Below are 22207 nucleotides of genomic sequence, written 5' to 3'. Positions count from 1 at the left end.
CACCAAGGCAGTTATTTATCTTATAACTTGTACTTGTGGTAAAAAATTATGTTGGTAAAACAAAGTGTGAATTAAAAGTACAAATCTCGCGGGGCATCATAGCACCAGTCGGTGCAAAAACTCTACTTACCCAGTTGCGGCCCACTTTTTGGAAGCGAACCACTCGACTTCGTCTCTAAGTTATATTGGCATCGAACATGTCACCTTCCCTAGGAGAGGGGGTGACCTCGATAATTTATTGTTAAAACGAGAGGCTGTCTGGATCTTTAATTTAAAGACCCTTGCTCCCTTCGGTCTCAACGTAGACTTTGATCTGAAGCCATTCTTGTGATTTTGTCATTGTAAATGTTTGTAGGCTTATGTAGACAAATTGTATCTATGATCGTACGCTACCCATGTATGTTTTTTGTATGCCATTTTAAGATATGAGAATTAACCAATGATATCAGGCCACACCCGGCCATGATTACAGACACCTGTGTGTGTCTTTTGACACTATATAAACGAGTCACCGCGCAGTGTTTGTCATTATACCCTGATGAAGACAGCTTGTCTGTCGAAACGTTGGACATTACATTTTTGCATCTGAGCTCCTAGTGTGCGCCTCTCTTTTATTTTTCATGTGTTCCACTGAACTTGACACCTTTTTATGGCAGTGATGGTCACCTTACTGATTATATGATTGCTGTAACACACCATAATCTTGGCATTTAATACAGAACAAATAAATATAATTTTATTCAGGAAACATGATTGGAGTATTTACTACATGGTTATGATATTGAGTGCTTTGGAGTTATTTTAACAAATAATATTTTTACAAACATCAGTGCATTTATAAACACATGAATGAAAATGTTTAACTGGATAGCTGCACTGCACATATAAACATCAAACAATTATATCAATATCACTAAAAACAAACAGTAAAACTGTCAAATGAAATTGGAATGCATATACTAAATGGTAAAACTAATTGTAAAAGGAAATATAAACAGTAGCACAGTACAAACAGTAAATCAAAATTGGAATGCATATAGTACTAACAGTAAATGGTAAAACCAAAGAAAAACAGCAAAACAGTAGAAACAGTTAAATAAAATTGAAACACATATACCGTAGTAGTAATAGTAAATGGTAAAATTTCCTTACTCAATTTTAAACCCAAATATTATTGTGCTTGAAAGAAATACATCCAGGAGTCTTTGCTAGAGATATAACATTGCAACAATCTGACAAAACCCCAGATTAGATCATGTATACAGTACATTTTATATTTACACTACCGGTCAAAAGATTTAGAACACCTACTCATTCAAGGGTTTTTCTTTATTTTTACTATTTTCTACATTGTAGAATAATAGTGAAGACATCAAAACTATGAAATAACACATATGGAATCATGTAGTACCCAAAAACGTGTTAAAAAAAATCGAAATATATTTTATATTTCTCAGCCTCCAGTATTTATGCTGCAGTAGTTTATGTGTCGGGGGGCTAGGGTCAGTCTGTTACATCTGGAGTATTCTCTTGTCTTATCCGGTGTCCTGTGTGAATGTAAATATGCTCTCTCTAATTCTCTCTTTCTCTCTTTCTTTCTTTCTCTCGGAGGACCTGAGCCCTAGGACCATGCCTCAGGACTACCTGGCATGATGACTCCTTGCTGTCCCCAGTCCACCTGGCCATGCTGCTGCTCCAGTTTCAACTGTTCTGCCTGCGGCTACGGAACCCTGACCTGTTCACCGGACGTGCTTGTTGCACCCTCGACAATTACTATGATTATTATTATTTGACCATGCTGGTCATTTACGAACATTTTAACATCTTGACCATGTTCTGTTATAATATCCACCCGGCACAGCCAGAAGAGGACTGGCCACCCCTCATAGCCTGGTTCCTCTCTAGGTTTCTTCCTAGGTTTTTGGCCTTTCTCAGGAGTTTTCCTAGGGAGTTTTTCCCAGCCACCGTGCTTCTTTCACATGCATTGCTTGCTGTTTGGGGTTTTAGGCTGGGTTTCTGTACAGCACTTTGAGATTTCAGCTGATGTACGAAGGGCTATATAAATAAATTTGATTTGATTTATATTTGAGATTCTTCAAATAGCCACCCTTCGCCCTGATGACAGCTTTGCACACTCTTGGCATTCTCTCAACCAGCTTCATGAGGTAGTCACCTGAAATGCATTTCAATTAACATGTGTGCCTAATTTGTGGAATTTCTTTCCTCTTAATGAGTTTGAGACAATCAGTTATGTTGTGACAAGGTAGGGGTGGTATACAGAAGATAGCCCTATTTGGTAAAAGACCACGTCCATATTATGGCAAGAACAGCTCAAATAAGCAAAGAAATCGACAGTTCATAATTACTTTAAGACATGGAGATCAGTCAATACGGGAAATTTCAAGAACTTTGAAAGTTTCTTCAAATGCAGTCGCAAAAACCATCAAGCACTATCATGAAACTGGCTCTCATGAGGACCGCCATAGGAAAGGAAGACCCAGAGTTACCTCTGCTGCAGAGGATAAGTTCATTAGAGTTGCCAGCCTCAGAAATTGCAGCCCAAATAAATGCTTCACAGAGTTCATGTAACAGACACATCTCAACATCAACTGTTCAGAGGAGACTGTGTGAATCAGGCCTTCATGGTCGAATTGAAAGAAACCACTACTAAAGGACACTAATAATAAGAAGAGACATGCTTGGGCCAAAAAACATGAGCAATGGACATTAGACTAGTGTAAATTTGTCCTTTGGTCTGGAGTCCAAATTGGATATTTTTGGTTCCAACCACCGTGTCTTTGTGAGATGCGGTGTGGGTGAACAGATGATCTCCGCATGTACATTTTCCACCGTAAAGCATGGAGGAGGAGGTGTTATGGTGTAGGGGTGCTTTGCTGATGACACTGTCTGTGATTAATTTAGAATTCAAGGCACACTTAACCAGCATGCCTACCACAGCATTCTGCACCGATACGCCATCCCATCTGGTTTGGGCTTAATGGGACTATCATTTGTTTTTCAACAGGACAACAACTCAACATACCTCCAGGCTGTGTAAGGGCTATTTGACCAAGAAGGAGAGTGATGGAGTGCTGCATCAGACCGCAGAGTGAAGGAAAAGCAACCAACAAGTGCTCAGCATATGTGGGAACTCCTTCAAGACTGTTGGAAAAGTATTCCTCATGAAGCTGGTTGAGAGAATGCCAAGAGTGTGCAAAGCTGTCATCAAGGCAAAGGGTGGCTATTTGAAGAATCTCAAATATAAAATATATTTTGATTTGTTTAATACTTTTTTTGGTTACTACATGATTCCATATGTGTTATTTCAGAGTTTTGATGTCTTCACTATTATTTTACAATGTAGAAAGTAGTAAAAATAAAGAAAAACCCTTGAATGAGTAGGTGTTATAAAACTTTTGACCGGTAGTGTACATTTTAGTCATGTAGCAGGCACAATTAATACATGAATCTTAAAATAGCTAGATGAGACAACCACATATCACAGTCAGTAAAATTTTCCTCAAAGCAGTTATCAGCAAAGTCAGATCTAAAAGGGGGGGGGGTAGAGTGTGAGTGTTAGTTAATAATAACAGTAGGTTTATAATAGGATTCAATGTTGAACCAATTTTTAAGACTCAGGCCGGCATTGCATCAGTTATGCTGTTCTGGATGTTCAATATATGTCGTAAGCCAGTGGGCCCTTCATTGAGAAACCAATGACAAAAGACACTTTGTCTCCCTCCAATTTTCCACAAAGCTGGCTTTTGAACATTGGAATGACTTCAATCTTTGAGCCTGTGCTCCAGGTATCTGTCAAAATGAATTTTCTTTGTACCCATCCTGTCACCCTGCAAAGGAGCTCCTTGACCATCTCGTGCTTCCATATTTTGCCATTTTCCCAGAGCGAAGCAAAGTTTTCTTGTGGGCTTACACACCTCTCAAGTTCTCCAAGGTGGATAAGACGTCCATAGCCCTGTTTCTTCCCCAAAAAGAAATGGACAACAGGCGACTTTCCATTGTAAACAGATTTCATCTCGTTCCAGAATGATGTCCTCATCTGTGACACATAGCTTCCCAACTTCTGAGACTCTACAGTTTGTGACAGAAAGATCTGTTGTGGCCACAACAGAGCTACAGCAATGAAGTGCAATGCCAAGGTTTCTCCATACGGGATTTGACCTTGAAGAACTTGGCAAAGAAGACCAATGAGGGTCTGATACGGGCGAAGGTGTTGAGATTCAGGTTTGACACAGCTTAGCACAACATTGGCATAGATGAAATTGACCATTTCTCTAACACTCCTTTCAGGATTTTTACTCAGAATGAAGTCATACTGCCGGACTGTCTTTACCATCATGTCAGGTTGGGTACCATTAGAGAGACAATTTAGAATCCCAGAGTAAGTATCAGCTTTTCTCATCTCCAAAAATTGCCTTGCCTTGTGAATTTGGAGCATGATGCTCAGGTTCTTGTTTTTAATCAATTCTGTGGAATCCATCATGCAAAAGAGGTCACTGTATAGCTGAAAGCATCGGAAGAGCTCCTGTCGAGTTCTTTCCTCTCGACTGTCTTTCAGGGTGAATCTGGAACCCAAATTGACATGAAAGCTGTCAAGAAAATCAAAATGCCTCTTCATGCGATGTCTGAGGTTGTACAGAAGATCTTCAAATTCACGGAGAATGTAGTAATATGAGGCATGTTTGTTATGTCTGGAATCATTCCTTGCAACATCTTGGATTGTAATTCTGCCAGAGAGAACTTCACTGAGAATGTCATGATGGACATTGCCTGAAGAAAACACTGGACATTTTTCCAGTATTTCGATGATGATGACCGCAACCTGGATTTCTCCAAGGCAACCTGCAGTGTTGAAAGGGCTGTTGTCTCTCTTGTTTTGTACTCTCAGAGTAGCCTCCTTCTTTGCAATTTCCTGTGTATCCCTGAAGGCCTCTGTTGCTGACTGGGCCATTCTAAGATAGCCTTTGAGCTTTTCTGGCTTCATGGGATCTTCTTTGTCACTTTGTATTGCACTCTTTAGCTCATGCTTGATCACTTGTGCAGATGTGTCAGAAATGTAGGAGTTATCTCTGGAAAGATCTTTCGCATTCTTTGCCCAGGCCTTTGCCTCCCTGAAATCCCTTTTCTTCAGGTATTGGTATCTGGCAAGAAGCTGAGAGATGACAGCATCTTTTTCAAAGCGCTTGGCTGCATTGAAGAGCACATTTTCTTCAACACCTGGTGTTTCCTTTGCAATATCCTGGATGAGAGGTGAGAACTGAGAATCTTCACCCTTGACTGAGTGATGTCTTTTCACTAACATGGTGTGAACATCCTTCATGAGTTTGTCTTTGCCCTGTACGCACTCATAAAGCTTGTCTGTGGTGAGCAGTAGATCAGTGATCTCAGCTTTGGTTATACTGTTTGTTGTAAGCTCCTGCAAACAATACACGGCCATGCTTGAGTGGATCATTCTCACTGCCTCAAATACAACCTTAGCCTCCTCTGTGCAGCAGGTCACTAGAGTGGAAAACTTCCCAAATCCAGCCTTAACGTCGGAGGATCCACTATGTGGCTTGGTCTGGAGGCCAAGAAACTCTTCACAGAGAGAGACTGAGAGTGTTGCACCCTTGCAGTAGACATTCAACAAGACCAGAACAGCAATGAGTTGTGCATGTTTGTGATTTATGTTGAAGCTCTTTAGGGTGTTGCGAGCCACACCCTGTATATACTCGGGTGAAAAGTTCTTCTTCATGATCATGAAAGCGTAGAATGTGTCTGCATTCTTGTAGGTCTTCTCAATCTCCTCCAGTTTTTTCTCGAACTGCCTCTGCTCCAATTCAGAGAGGTTATTGCCAATGAACACAGTGTCTTCAGTTGATTCAGTCTTCTCCCAAGACTCAGCCCTCATGCAATTGAGTAGAATGACCTGCGGGGACCTAGATCCAATGTCCTTCTTGACACATTCCTTCTCAATGAGCTGCTGCAAATCATATGCGTCATCCATCTCCTCAAAGTCATCTAGCATGAGCAACACAGGAATCCGGGACAATTGTTCTGTTGTCTCATACATCAGTAGCTTGACCACCTGCTCGGCAACAACAGCATGATCAGCGGTTCTGTCCCTCAGAACAGCGCAACGGAACTTGTCTTTCAGTGCCCATAATATATGCATGGCTAGTGTAGTTCCACCACATCCTGGGACATGCAAAAGTTTGAAGGTCACACAAGCTTTTCTCAAAGAGCTCAAAGCTGGTAGGACAGTGTTCATGATGAAGTCGAACTTGTCCCGTTTGATGAATGGCATGGATCCTGGCTGCTCAGAGAAATAGAAGTTCCACCATGACACCTTTCCTCCTTTGTAGAACTTCTCCTGTATGAGGGCCTTGTCTTCATTTCCTCCCTCACACTGATTCACACACAGAATATTCAGGATGTCCAGGCTGCCCTCTTCTTTCTTTTTTAACATCACTTTGCTGCCTCCTCCACAGGGTAGGAAACGGCTGGATTTCCGGTTGTCTGACCACAGGCTGAGGACGGTGCCGTTAACCTCAGCAAAACTGAGCTCATAGATTGATCTTGCTTTAATGTCTATTCCATAGCGGGATTCAATCAGGTCCCTCCAGCAGGTGAATGCTTCTTCATTTTCACAGATGCAAAGTATTTGCTCTGTTCCTCTGAGCTCCTGCCAGAATGTGCTGAATGTCTCAAGTAGAGGGTCCATTTTCTCACTCACAGTAGACAGCAATATGAAAATAACCAGGAATCTCTTGTGTGGTAGCACATCTTTCCGGCACAGGAATGAAATCACATTTCGTACAGACGCTCCTTTCTCTATTAACCAGTCATCTACATCTGAAGGTATCTCTTTTTCGATACCCCCATTGCAGAGGATCCAGCTGGTGTTTCGAGTCAGTTTTAGCTTGCTAGCAATGTCTTCGACAGCCTCTGTGATTTTATATTGTACTGGCAAGTGGACATTTATTGTACTCTGTTCTTCAAAGTGCTTCATCAATCCATGTTTTGTCGACTCAGGGTCAAAGTCCAAAACAGCAGTTGGGTTCAGTTCAGGAATAAATCCCAGGGATTCCAATTGAACTAAATGTGATTTGTTGGTCACTATCAAATACCGCTCGAAGTGGGACTTGTCTAAGGATTGGGATCCACCTGTTATCATTTCACTTAGTCTGGAGCCCTGGACACTACTTTTAACCACACTAAGGCGATTTTCCTCTGCTTGTTTTCTTAGCTGTGACAGCTTTGACACATCGTCGACAAACCTATTGTATTCTTCCTTTGGCTTGGCAGAAGTGGTTAGTGCAAGGAGATCCCTGCTGCTGCTGTGATCACGAATGAAGAAGAGTTTTTTCTCTTCTTTCTCTGTTTCTTTGTTTTTGGACTTCCTCTTTAATTTCCTTGTATCCAAGCTGAAAACGTGATAGATGTTCTCTTGACAGATCACAAAGTCTGGCACGATGTCCACTTCTATCACATATTTCTCTGATGATGTCATATCAGGATTGAGAACCTCAACAAATCGAGGTGGTTTGATGCACATCTTGGCTGTCTGGATATGTTTATATTCAAAATGACCCTCAATGGCTTTTGGTAGAGCATTGACAAATGCCTCTTTGTCCAGGACGCTAACTCCCAAAACTTGTCCATGAACAAAGTCTGGCTTGTCACCAACTCCAAAATGTATGGTGCCATTAGTGCGGCTATTCATGCAGGCTGCTGCAAATCGAATAACCTCATCAGTGAACTTGTTCATTTTGCTCTCCACAGCTGCCTCTGACATATGGATGTATGCTTTATATTCATGACAGGGTTCGATATAGTCTGATGCACCTGATTCTGTTACATCAAGAACGCTGTTCACCTTGTATCTGCAGGCATCATGGTGTCGATGAAAAGGGTACGGCTTGCACGGTCTCCCAGACTGATTTGTTGTTGGGCTACTCAACTGCTCTTTCTTACATTTCAAATGTTCATCCCTCTTGTGAATGATCAACTTTGCAGGCCCCAGTGTGACACCCACCTCTCGTAACTCAGACTTTTCTAAAAGTAAAAGACTAGGCCCATTAATGTTCTGCTGAAACAAGATATCTGCAAATTCAACATCCACACAAGCCTCGTTGAGAGCCCATTGTTTAACGTGATGTTTATTCCAATCCTTAATCTCATCTGGCAGGTCAGTTGGTTTGCCTTCCTCTTCATTCTGAAAAAAATAGGCTGATTTGATTGAAATTCATAAGCCGTATAGATGTTAACAAAATCATTCACAATTGAGCAGGTTTACTCAACATTTGTTGGTGTTTTAGCGCATCTTCAGTTCTCCCCACAAGCCATACATAACAGATGTGAATACTACTGCAATGAGTGTGCAAAGCTGTCATTAAGGCAAAGGGTGGCTATTTGATTTATCTCAAATATAAAAGATATTTTATAAACTTTAACACTTTTTTGGTTACTACATGATTCCATACGTGTTATTTCATAGTTGTGATGTCTTCACTATTATTCTACAATGTAGAACATAGTAAAATAAATAAAAACCCTTGAATGAGTAGGTGTTCTCAAACTTTTGACCGGTATTGTAAATATACAGTTGAAGTCGGAAGTTTACATACACCTTAGCCAAATACATTTAAACTCAGTTTTTCACAATTCGTGACATTTAATCCTAGTAACATTCCCTGTCTTAGGTCAGTAATAGAGAGAATGATTTATTTCAGCTTCTATTTCTTTCATCACATTCCCAGTGGGTCAGAAAGTTACATACACTCAATTAGTATTTGGTAGCATTGCCTTTAAATTGTTTAACTTGGGTCAAACGTTTTGGGTAGCCTTCCACAACCTTCCCACAATAAGTTGGGGGAATTTTGGCCCATTCCTCCTGACTAAGCTGGTGTAAGTGAGTCAGGTTTGTAGGCCTCCTTGCTCGCACACGCTTTTTCAGTTCTGGTCACAAATTTTCCATAGGATTGAGGTCAGGGCTTTGTGATGGCCACTCCAATACCTTCACTTTGTTGCCCTTAAGCCATTTTGCCACAACTTTGGAAGTATGCTTGGGGTCATTGTCCATTTGGAAGACCTATTTGCGACCAAGCTTTAACTTCCTGACTGATGTCTTGAGATGTTGCTACAATATATCCACATAAATTTCCTCCCTCATGATGCCATCTATTTTGTGAAGTACACCAGTCCCCCCCGCAGCAAAGCACCCCCACAACATGATGCTGCCACCCCCGTGCTTCACGGTTGGGATGGTGTTCTTCGGCTTGCAAGCATCCCCCTTTTTCCACCTAACATAACGATGGTCATTATGGCCAAACAGTTCTATTTTTGTTTCATCAGACCAGAGGACATTTCTCCAAAAAGTACGATCTTTGTCCCCATGTGCAGTTGCAAACCGTAGTCTGGCTTTTTTATGGTGGTTTTGGAGCAGTGGCTTCTTCCTTGCTGAGCGGCCTTTCAGGTTATGTCGATATAGGACTTGTTTAACTGTGGATATAGATACTTTTGTACCTGTTTCCTCCAGCATCTTCACAAGGTCCTCTGCTATTGTTCTGGGATTGAATTGCACTTCTCGCACCAAAGTACGTTCATCTCTAAGAGACAGAACGCGTATCCTTCTTGAGCGGTATGACGGCTGTGTGGTCCCATGGTGTTCATACTTGCGTACTATTGTTTGTACAGATGAACGTGGTACCTTCAGGCGTTTGGAAATTGCTCGCAAGGATGAACCAGACTTGTGGAGGTCTACAAATTTTCTGAGTTCTTGGCTGATTTCTTTTGATTTTCCCATGATGTAAAGCAAAGAGACACTGAGTTTGAAGGTAGGCCTTAAAATAGTCTATCAGAAGCTTCTAAAGCCATGACATCATTTTCTGGAATTTTCCAAGCTGGTTAAAGGCACAGTCAACTTAGTGAATGTAAACTTCTGACCCACTGGAATTGTGATACTGTAAATTATAAGTGAAATAATCTGTCTGTAAACAATTGTTGGAAAAATTACTTGTGTCATGCACAAAGTAGATGTCCTAACCGACTTGCCAAACCTATACTTTGTTAACAAGAAATTTGTGGAGTGGTTGAAAAACGAGTTTTAATGACTCCAACCTAGGTGTATGTAAACTTCCGACTTCAACTGTATATATTTTATTTGAGATATATATATATATATATATATATAATCTCAAATAAAATATATATATATATATACTCAGCAAAAAAAGAAACGTACCTTTTTCAGGACCCTGTCTTTCAAAGATAATTCGTAAAAATCCAAATAACTTCACAGATCTTCATTGTAAAGGGTTTAAACACCGTTTCCCATGCTTGTTCAATGAACCATAAACAATTAATGAACATGCACCTGTGGAACGGTCGTTAAGACACTAACAGCTTACAGACAGTAGGCAATTAAGGTCACAGTTATGAAAACCTAGGACACTAAAGAGGCCTTTCTATGGACTCACCAGAAGAAATATGCCCAGGGTCCCTGCTCATCTGCGTGTACGTGCCTTAGGCATGCTGCAAAGAGGCATGAGGACTGCAGATGTGACCAGGGCAATAAATTGCAATGTCCGTACTGTCAGACGCCTAAGACAGCGCTACAGGGAGACAGGACGGACAGCTGATCGTCCTCGCAGTGGCAGACCACGTGTAACAACACCTGCACAGGATCGGTACATCCGAACATCACACCTGTGGGACAGGTACAGGATGGCAACAACAACTGCCCGAGTTACACCAGGAATGCACAATCCCTCCATCAGTGCTCAGACTGTCCGCAATAGGCTGAGAGAGGCTGGAATGAGGGCTTGTAGGCCTGTTGTCTGGTGAGGACCTGCCTTACATCACCGGCAACGACGTCACCTATGGGCACAAACCCACCGTCGCTGGACCAGACAGGACTGGCAAAAAGTGCTCTTCACTGACGATTCGCGGTTTTGTCTCACAAGGGGTGATGGTCGGATTCGCGTTTATCATCGAAGGAATGAGCGTTACACCGAGGCCTGTACTCTGGAGCAGGATCGATTTGAAGGTGGAGGGTCCGTCATGGTCTGGGGCGGTGTGTCACAGCATCATCGGACTGAGCTTGTTGTCATTGCAGGCGATCTCAACGCTGTGCGTTACAGGGAAGACATCCTCCTTCCTCATGTGGTACCCTTCCTGCAGGCTCATCCTGACATGACCCTCCAGCATGACAATGCCACCAGCCATACTGCTCGTTCTGTGCGTGATTTCCTGCAAGACAGGAATGTCAGTGTTCTGCCATGGCCAGCGAAGAGCCCGGATCTCAATCCCATTGAGCACGTCTGGGACCTGTTGGATCGGAGGGTGAGGGCTAGGGCCATTCCCGCAGAAATGTCCGGGAACTTGCAGGTGCCTTGGTGGAAGATTGGGGTAACATCTCACAGCAAGAACTGGCAAATCTGGTGCAGTCCATGAGGAGGAGATGCACTGCAGTACTTAATGCAGCTGGTGGCCACACCAGATACCGATTGTTACTTTTGATTTTGACCCCCCCTTTGTTCAGGGACACATTATGGGACACATTATTCAATTTCTGTTAGTCACATGTCTGTGGAACTTCAGGTTATGTATCAGTTGTTGAATCTTATGTTCATACTCAACATGTGTAAATATTTGTATGCTGAAAATAAACGCAGTTGACATTGCTGAGTTTATATACACACACACACACACACACACACACACACACATATATATATATATATATAGAGAGAAATGTCCTTGTTTTTGAAAGATAAGCAAAAAAAAGCAGATGCCTCACAAGTCCTCAACTGGTATCTTCATTAAATAGTATCCGCAAAACACCAGTTTCAATGTCAACTGTGAAGAGGCGACTCCGAGATGCTGGCCTTGTAGGCAGTGTTGCAAAGAAAAAGCCATATCTCAGACTGGCCCATAAAAAGAAAAGATGAAGATGGGCAAAAGAATACAGACACTGGACAGAGGAACTCTGCCTAGAAGGCCAGCATCCCGGAGTCTCCTCTTCACTGTTGACGTTGAGACTGGTGTTTTGCGGGTACTATTTAATGAAGCTACCAGTTGAGGACTTGTGAGGCATCTGTTTCTCAAACTAGACTCTCTAATGTACTTGTCCTCTTGCTCAGTTGGGCACCGGGGCCTCCCACTCCTCTTTCTATTCTGGTTAGAGCCAGTTTGCACTGTTCTGTGAAGGGAGTAGTTCACAGCGTTGTACGAGATCTTCAGTTTCTTGCCAATTTCTCGGACACAATAGCCTTCATTTCTCAGAACAATAATAGACTGACAAGTTTCAGAAGAAAGTACTTTGTTTCTGGCCATTTTGAGCCTGTAATCAAACCCACAAAGGCCAATTTTATTGCTTCTTTTATCAGGACAACAGTTTTCAGCTGTGCTAACATAATTGCAAAAGGGTTTTCTAATGATCAATTAGCCTTTTAAAATGATAAACTTGGATTAGCTAACACAACGTGCCATTGGAACACAGGAGCGATGGTTGCTGATAATGGGCCTCTGTACGCCTATGTAGATATTCCATTAAAAATCAGCCGTTTCCAGCTACAATAGTCATTTACAACATTAAACAGTTCTACACTGTATTTCTGGTCAATTTGATGTGATTTTAATGGACCAAAAAATGAGCTTTTCTTTAAAAAACAAGGACATTTCTAAGTGACCCCAAACTTTTGAACAGTGGTGTATATATACAGTACCAGTCCAAAGTTTGGACACACCTACTCATTCAAGGTTTTTCTTGATTTTTACTATTTTCAACATTGTAGAATAATAGTGATGACATCAAAACTTTGAAATAACACATATGGAATCATGTAGTAACCAGAAAAAAGTTAAACTGGTACAGTAAATATTATTCTTATTCTTGTTATGAATTAGATTTTAAATACCTCCATTTGGACTTGTTCAGCCTTACTGAAATCCTTTGGATCCTTGTCACTGAACTGGTTTCTCAGTCAAACTGATGGAAAAATTGAAAAATAGTTCAGCACATGAAATGCAATACAGTCAGTCACCCATTGAATAAGCCTGAGAGAAATACCATTAAACAAAAACCGTGATTTACCACTTTGTTTTCTGTCTTCACCATTTCCGCATAACTGCTGTGCTGCAGCAAAATGCTGTAAACATAAAACCAGGAGGGGTAGATTATATTACTGTGAAACTGTCTAAAGATACCACCACAAACATTGTAACCAAGGTGTGGCGCACTCGCTGATCCAATCGCTTTAATGCCCCTCATTACAGACACAACCAGTTCAATTAATATATTAAATCATGAAGTGAAACAAAAGTGAAATGAAGCAATTCAGTTTGGAGTCAGTCTCTGAATGCCTACTATAGCAGCCACTCTGTATAAGGCAAGATGTGGTTGTGAAAATCAGGTGGTGCGGGAGAGAACAGACAAAACCGCAAATGTACATCTGATTTAAAAAATGCATTACTTTTACCATGTCATTTCTAAGTACCAAGTAAATACCATGTAACAGAAATACAATCTTAACTGCTGTTCAGTAGTCATTTCAATTAAGATTAATTTATTCTTAAAATATATAATTTAGGCCCATGTAAACAAACTGCCTTCTTGTTCAAAATATGTGTAAACATGTTGATCTCATGGGCTGTCCATCATTGCATCCAGACCAGCTCTATCTATCAATTTGAGAGTGGTTACATTTCTCCAGACCCATTTCTCACTTTTATAGCAAGTGTGGCAGGGCTGGATCTTGGCTGAAACACGAATTAAGATGGTTTTTAAATAATTAAAGCCTCTTTAATTATTTAAAAAGTAGTGTAGGCCACCACTTTTCTTATAGTTTAGGCTTTATATGTTAGGCTTCTCAAGTTTAATATGCATCATGTCATTGATTTTCATAATGCACGAAAATCGGTTCAAATAGGCGTTTTAATGGCATTAACTATAGAAATGTTGTAATATCCGGATAATGTATAGCATAACTGCGAGAGGTGTTCAATACTTCAGACTGAACATATTTTATAATGTAAAACGTTGTCTATGTAGCCTATAACGTTACGTTAAACCGCAAACTTACCTTTCATTATTATAGCTTTCCTGACAGCAACATGAAATAGTTTGCCGGTCTCACTGGTAAACAGAAACGATGGTCAGTGTGGAAAGAGTTAGATTAAGTTGAAAAGAGAATAAACCTAAAATTGCGGATGATGGGGAGGGCGGTATGTAGGCTATTTGTCAAGCTTTTGACTTTGCTGAATTATAGCGTAAAACAATAGCAAATCTTTGCAAACCAATTAAATTGAACACTAGTATAGAAATATTACATATTTTCAAAGAAAATAGGTATTTTAAATGAGTATGTGTTATACTTAAAAAAATGGCTTTAGCTGTCTGACTCTTCTGGAAAAGTTTTATTCCCTTCTTTCGACTTCCTCAATTCGGCGCGTTTCAGTTGAAACAAAACTTAATTTGAGGTGTATCTCACTCGTAAAAAGTGGCTTCCTCAATCTCCTCATCTTCAGTGCTACATCTGTTCTACTGATCTGAAAAGAGAGGATATGCACTGTTGATGTAGTGCTGTATTGTGTTTTATCCCCTGTTCTCTACACAACTTATATGGAAATCCAGACTAGGGATCTACTTTGCAAACATACAGCACCAGTCAAATGTTTGGACACACCTACTCATTCAAAGGTTTTTCTTTATTTTGACTATTTTCTACATTGTAGAATAATAGTAAAGACATCAAAACTATGAAATAACACATATGGAATCATGTAGTAACCAACAAAGTGTTAAGTGTTAAACAAATCAAAATATATTTAAGATTTTTCCAAATAGCCACCCTTTGCCTTGATGACAGCTTTTCACACTTTTGGCATTCTCTCAACCAGCTTCACCTGGAATGCTTTTCCAACAGTCTTGAAGTTCCCCACATATGCTTTTCCTTCACTCTGCAGTCCAACTCATCCCAAACCATCTCAATTCGGTTGAGGTCAGGTGATTGTGGAGGCCAGGTACTCTGAGGGAGCACTCCATCACTCTCCTTCTTGGTCAAATAGCCCTTACACAGCCTGGAGGTGTATTGGGTCATTGTCCTGTTGAAAAACAAATGATAGTCCCATTAAGCGGAAACCAGATGGGATGGCGTATCGCTGCAGAATGCTGTGGTAGCCATGCTGGTTAAGTGTGCCTTGAATTCTAAATAAATCACTGACAGTGTCACCAGTAAAGCACCCCCACACCATCACACCTCCTCCTCCATGCTTCACGGTTGGAACCGTTCATGCGGAGATCTGTTCACCACTCTGCGTCTCACAAAGACGCTGTGGTTGGAAACTAAAAATGCAAATTTGGACCCATCAGACCAAAGGACAGATTTCCACCGGTCTAATGTCCATTGCTCATGTTTCTATGCCCAAGTAAGTCTCTTCTTCTTATTGGTGTCCTTTAGTAGTGGTTTCTTTGCAGCAATTCGACCATTAAGGCCTGATTCACACAGTCTCCTCTGAACAGTTGATGTTGAGATGTGTCTGTTACTTGAACTCTGTGAAGCATTTATTTGGGCTGCAATTTCTGAGGCTGGTAACTCTAATGAACTTATCCTATGCAACAGAGGTAACTCTGGGTCTTCCTTTCCTGTGGCGGTCCTCATGAGAGCCAGTTTCATCATAGCGCTTGATGGTTTTTGCAACTGCACGTGAAGAAACTTTAAAAGTTCTTGAAATTTTCCGTATTGACTGACCTTCATGTCTTAAAGTAAATGATGCACTGTCGTTTCTCTTTGCTAGTCTGCTTTCCACCAGACACTGGGAGATTAATTCACCTTTCAGTAGGACAATAACCTAAAACACAAGGCCAAATCTACACTGGAGTTGCTTATCAAGAAGACAGTGAATGTTCCTGAGCGGCCGAGATACAGTTTTGACTTCAATAAAATTGCAAACTTTTCTAAAAACATGTTTCACTTTGTCATTATGGGGTATTGTGTTTAGATGGGTGAGAAAAAAATCTAATTAATCCATTTTGAATTCAGGCTGTAACACAACAAAATGCGGAATAAGTCAAGGGATATGAATACTTCCTGAAGGCACTGTATGTAGAAACTGTTTTTGTTGTATAGCACACTGTATTACTTATACAACTAATATAAGGACAAGACATGAGACAGGAGTAGAAACTAACGTTGGCATTGTTTAATGCGTTTCACAGGACCAAACGTACAAGCATTCCAATGTACGTAAGCAGGGGGGCGTTAGCTAGCGAAGCTCATGCGCAGAAACATGTCATTGGGTTTAACAGTCGCGTCACGCCGAACTACCCATGTGTATGCTTTCAAATCAAAGGCACTCCTTCAATATAAAGTTATTTTTGACGAAAATGAAAACGTGTCAGTTTGTCACTTACACAAGGTTGAAGTAATAACATGTTCAGCTACTTGAAACATTGATTTGAATCTAGGTTGTGCCTTTAGAAAACAAGACAATTAACAACTAAGGAAGAAGTTTTCACTTCTCTCATCAACTTCTCAAACCCCAAACCCAAGTCTGGTCTGCTGAGTCATCTTCGCAAACGTTCCCGAAAGTCTCGCAATGTTGGGCCTCTGGGCTTAGAAACTCTGGGGTTGTAGCCTACAATGACTAGGCGTGCATATTTCTCCCCCTGTGAGGCATTCAGGGCCGACTCCAGGCACAATTCAACATCAACTGTTCAGAGGAGACTGCGCGAGTGAGGCTTTCATGGTCAAATTGCTGCAAAGAAACCACTACTAAAGGACACCAATAAGAAATGAGAAGAAAATACTTGTTTGGGCCAAGAAACACAAGCAAAGGATATTAGACCGGTGTAAATCTGTCCTTTGGTCTGATGAGCCCAAATGAGAGATTTTTAGTTCCAACCACTGTGTCTTTGTGAGATGCAGAGTAGGTGAACGGATGATCTCTGTATGTGTGATTCCCACCGTGAAGCATGGAGGAGGTGGTGTGATGGTGCTTTGCTGGTGACACTGTCTGTGATTTATTTTGAATTCAAGGCACACTTAACCTCTCTAGGGTAGGGGGCAGTATTTGCACGGCCGTATAAAAAATGTACCCGATTTAATCTGGTTATTACTACTGCCCAGAAACTAGAATATGCATATAATTGTTTGATTTGGATAGAAAACACCCTAAAGTTTCTAAAACTGTTTGAATGGTGTCTGTGAGTATAACAGAACTCATATGGCAGGCAAAAACCTGAGAAGATTCCTTACAGGAAGTGCCCTCTCTGACCATTTCTTGGCCTTCTACACTCTCTTTATTGAAAACTGAGGATCTCTGCTGTAACGTGACACTTCCTACGGCTCCCATAGGCTCTCAGAAGGCGGCAGAACTTTGAATGATGACTTTGCAGGCCATGGCTGAAAAACAGTAGCGCATTTGGTAAGTGGTCGATCTGAGAACAATGAGACTGGTGCGCGCGTGCACGAGAAGAGTCCATTTTAGATTTTCAGTCTTTGAACGAAAACAGGGTTTCCCGGTCGGAATATTAACGCTTTTTTACGCATAAAATTGATTTTAAACAGCGGTTGACATGCTTCGAAGTACGGTAATGGAATATTTAGAATTTTTTTGTCACGATACGCGCCGGGCACATCACCCTTCGGATAGTGTCTTGAACACACGAACAAAACAGAGGATATTTGAACATAACTATGGATTATTTTGAACCAAACCAACATTTGTTATTGAAGTAGAAGTCCTGGGAGTGCATTCTGACGAAGAACAGCAAAGGTAATCCAATTTTTCTTATAGTAAATCTGAGTTTGGCGAGTGCCAAACTTGGTGGGTGTCAAAATAGCTAGCCCGTGATGGCGAGCTATCTACTCAGAATATTGCAAAATGTGCTTTTGCCGAAAAGCTATTTTAAAATCGGACATAGCGATTGCATAAAGGAGTTCTGTATCTATAATTCTTAAAATAATTGTTATGTTTTTTGTGAACGTTTATCGTGAGTAATTTAGTAAATTCACCGGAAGTTTGCGGTGGGTATGCTAGTTCTGAACGTCACATGCTAATGTAAAAAGCTGGTTTTTTATATAAATATGAACTTGATTGAACAAAACATGTATGTATTGTATAACATAATGTCCTAGGAGTGTCATCTGATGAAGATCATCAAAGGTTAGTGCTGCATTTAGCTGTGGTTTGGGTTTATGTGACATTATATGCTAGCTTGAAAAATGGGTGTCTGATTATTTCTGGCTGGGTACTCTGCTGACATAATCTAATGTTTTGCTTTCGTTGTAAAGCCTTTTTGAAATCGGACAGTGTGGTTAGATTAACGAGAGTCTTGTCTTTAAAATGGTGCAAAATAGTCATATGTTTGAGAAATTGAAGTAATAGCATTTCTAAGGTATTTGAATATCGCGCCACGGGATTCCACTGGCTGTTGAGTAGGTGGGACGATATCGTCCCACATACCCTAGAGAGGTTAACCAGCATGCCAACCACAGCATTCTGCAGCGATACGCCATCTCATCTGGTTTGCGCTTGGTGGGACTATTATTTGGGCTATATGACTGAGGAGGAGGTGTGATGGAGTGCTGCATCAGATAACCTAGCCTCCACAATCACCCGACCTCAACCCAATTGAGATGGTTTGGGATGAGTTGGATCGCAGAGTGAAGGAAAAGCAGCCAACAAGTGCTCAGCGTATGTGGGAACTCCTTCAAGACTGTTGGGAAGGAAATTACAGGTGAAGCTGGATGAGAGAATGCCAAGAGTGTGCAAAGCTGTTATCAAGGCAAAGGGTGTCTACTTTGAAGAATCTCAAATCTAAAATATATTTTGATTTGTTTAACACTTTTTTGGTTACTACATGATTCCATAGAAAGAAAAACCCTTGAATGAGTAGGTGTGTCCAAACTTTTGACTGGTACTGTATGTGCGCATGATCACGCAGTATCGAGCCAGAGTTGTTAAACTTTGATGGAGATTGCTTGGTGGGTTTGAGGTTGTTCTGAGGTTAACACAATGTGTGTATGTATTTGCAGAAACAGCGAAGAGATGTTCAATTTTGATGGAGAATTAACCGTGAAAGAGAACAGCACTGAGTCCTTCATCGATGAACCATATGAGTGCCGTTACACAAGATTTTGCATGCCAACAAAATCTCACTTAGGGCCCCAAAAATGCTAGGGCTTGCCTTGCATAGAATGCAACAGGTTGAACAATCTAATTGATAACCTGTTGAGGCCAGGGGGCAGGATCTTATCCCGGTATTGGGATTCATTGTCATGTGACCATGGCGGGGAATTCAAAACTGCAAGAGTAATCATTTCAAATAATCAAATAATCAACTATTTTCCTCCATTTGAAAGATATATCTCCTAAATCTAACCACGCTGTCCGATTTTCAGAGGCTTTACGGAGAATGCATAAAGTTAGGTTATGTGAGGAGAGTACATTGACAATAGCTGCGTGTAATGTTTAGCCAATTCAAAGAAGGGCATCAACAGACAGAAAACTAGCTAGAATTATGCACTTACCTTTGACAATCTGCATCAGATGACACTCATAGGACATTATGTTAGACAATACATGCATTTTTAGTTCCATCAAGTTCATATTTATATCCAAAAACAGCATTTACAGTCACGGTGAAATTCAGATTTTTTTTCGGCTCGAATGCTCCCAGTGAATCCAGCATTACAAATCACGGAATTACTATTCGAAAACATTGGTAAATTATAATATTGTCATTCAAAGAATAATATATTATCATCTCGTAATTGCTACCGAATGGCCAGATCTCAAAATAACTTTACTGGGAAATCACATTTCGCTATAAACTGGGTACTATGCTAACAACATAAGCTAAGCTATAAGCTAAGCTATACCGTTAGCATTAGCATCATCTAATATCGATAATAACATTCTAAATATCCCCTTACCTTTGATTATCTCCATCAGAAGGCGCTGCCAGCGATCCCAGGTCCAGAACAAATGTGGTTTCTTTTGATAAAGTTCATAATTTATGTCCAAATAGTTAGCGTTCAGTAGGCTCCCACAAAATGAGGTGGGAGTGTAAAGTCACGCCGAAAAGCTAAAAAAAACCTAGTAAATAATCTATTTATGTTTGTTCAAACATGTCAAACGTTGTTTAGCATTAATCTTTTGGTCCATTTTTAACGTGAAACATCAGTAAACATCAGTAATATTTTCACACAACCTATCAAGTGTCTAGAATAAACGATTATGACAGACACTCTTCTCAGATTCATGCGCAGGCGCAAAAAATGAAGTGATGACGTGTCAACTTGTAAGCATTCTAATTCGGTCTGTATTCATGACAGATGCTTCAAACAACTTTCTAAAGATCGTTGACATCTAGTGGAAGCAGTAGGAGTTGCGAACTGAATCCTTTCTCACTGTGGTATCTTTAAAACAATGACACTAAATAGTACAGTCACAAAATTCTCATTTTTAAAAATCTATTTTTCACAGGTTTTTGCCTGCAATATGAGTTTTGTTATACTTACAGACACCATTCAAACTGTTTTAGAAAATTCAGAGTGTTTTCTATCCGAATGTGTTAATAATATGCATATCCTAGCTTCTGAGTTGGTGTAGGAGGCAGTTAAAAATGGGCACATATTTTTTTCAAAATTCTCAATACTGCCCCCGTGGCCCGTAGAGGATAAACCATTCTACTATGGGGTTGTCTGATTTTGCTGTTGCTTACAGGTGTTGTTGGCTGTGGACAAAAATGTTTCATTACATAGCCTACTACCAGGATTCAGCTCCACTTGGCTTAATGTAATACCTGGAGTAAACAAGTGGTGGGGTTGCATAAGGCTGAAACATAAATTAAGGGTTGTGGCTTTAATTATAAAAAAATGTAAAACTCCATGAAGAACCCTCTGTAGAAAGGGTTCTACACTGAACCTGAAAGGGTTCTACCTGGAACCAAAAAGGTTTCTTCAAAGAGTTCTCCAATGGGGACAGCCGAGGAACTCTTTATGGTTCTAGATAGCACCTTTTTTTCTAAGAGTGTTGTGTAACACTTTTCTTGTAGTTTGCGCCCTATATGTTAGGGTACTGTAGTTCAATCTGCAACATGTCCTTGATTTCCATAATACACGAACATCGGTTCAAACGGACGTTTTCATTTCATTAATAATAATTGGCCTATAGAAATTTGGCATCCAGATAATGGATAACCTACGTGCGAGGGCTCGTCGATGTCAAATGAGGATAGATATCAGACTGAACATAAAACATATTTTATGTAAATTATAATTATATTGGATGCTTTATTATAATGTAAAACGTAATGCAAACTTACCACTCATGATTATAGCTTTGATGACAGCTTTCAACATTACATAGTTTGCTGGTCTTTGTGGTGAGAAGAAACGATGGTCCGGTACTGAAAAGATTTTGTCGAAATATCTGGAAGGATGCAGAAGACACAAATAAAATCACGGAGAGGGCGGTCTGATGGCAAACATCTGACTTCACTGAATTAGTGTAAAACAATATGAAGTTGTTGTTGACAAATTCAATGTAACACTATTATAGAAATCTGAACGATTTTCAAAGACTTTGTTAAAATAGTTATTTTAAACGATTATGTGTAATACTGAAACTGCGTGCGGGGGTGGGCTTTAGCTGTCTTCTCTGGGAAATCCCTTTTCTCAGTTTCCTCCTTAAACATTCCGGGAATTTCAGCTGAAACGAAACTTCACTTGGGGTGTATCTCAATAGTCCGAAGTGGCCCTCTCTCTGTCTTCTCTTTTTCATCTGTGCTGCTGAGTTGAAAGGAGAGGATATGTCCATGATGTAGACCTGTACTTTAAGTTAATATTGTTATTTTTTACTATTTCTTATTGTTGTTGTATTGTCGAGAAGGAACCTGCAAGTAAGCATTTTGTTGACAATGTATACCATGCCTATCCCATACATAAGAATAATAAACTTGAAAGGTGTACTGTGCCCTACCCCTTTTCTCTACACAAATGATATGGAAATCCAGAGTAGGGATCTACTTGAAATGTATTCAAATGCAGACAAACCCAGCAAACATAGCCTACAACCTTGAAGCTGAAAGCTCAGACCATTATTGTGGATCATTCTTAGTCCTCCTACCCTGTCCACAGGATCCCAACCAGCTACAGGACAGGCATGCAGGACGAAGCTGAAAGACAAGTTGGGGAAG

General features: G+C 40.5%; 1 protein-coding gene across 9 annotated transcripts; it reads right to left on the bottom strand.

The window, feature by feature from the left end:
- Window positions 1-3403: 3403 nt before the first annotated feature.
- Window positions 3404-21677, bottom strand: LOC115160959 (sterile alpha motif domain-containing protein 9). 9 transcript variants are annotated; one of them, XM_029711561.1, is made up of 6 exons: window positions 14908-14930; window positions 14377-14550; window positions 14085-14137; window positions 13097-13151; window positions 12921-12991; window positions 3404-8215 (listed from the first exon to the last, which is right to left on the bottom strand). In XM_029711561.1, exons 5-6 carry the CDS (start codon window positions 12924-12926, stop codon window positions 3674-3676), a joined length of 4548 nt encoding a protein of 1515 aa, XP_029567421.1. In that variant the 5' UTR covers window positions 12927-12991; window positions 13097-13151; window positions 14085-14137; window positions 14377-14550; window positions 14908-14930; the 3' UTR covers window positions 3404-3673. The 9 variants fall into 9 exon arrangements, with proteins under 9 accessions (XP_029567421.1, XP_029567423.1, XP_029567425.1 ...); XM_029711563.1 differs by lacking the exons at window positions 14377-14550; window positions 14908-14930 and adding an exon at window positions 21335-21677; XM_029711565.1 differs by lacking the exons at window positions 14377-14550; window positions 14908-14930 and adding an exon at window positions 19941-19958.
- Window positions 21678-22207: the final 530 nt, after the last annotated feature.

This window comes from Salmo trutta, chromosome 24 (genome assembly GCF_901001165.1).
Source record: "Salmo trutta chromosome 24, fSalTru1.1, whole genome shotgun sequence".
Classification (NCBI taxonomy): Eukaryota; Metazoa; Chordata; class Actinopteri; order Salmoniformes; family Salmonidae; genus Salmo; species Salmo trutta.
This window is presented reverse-complemented; position numbering and strand designations above follow the sequence as displayed.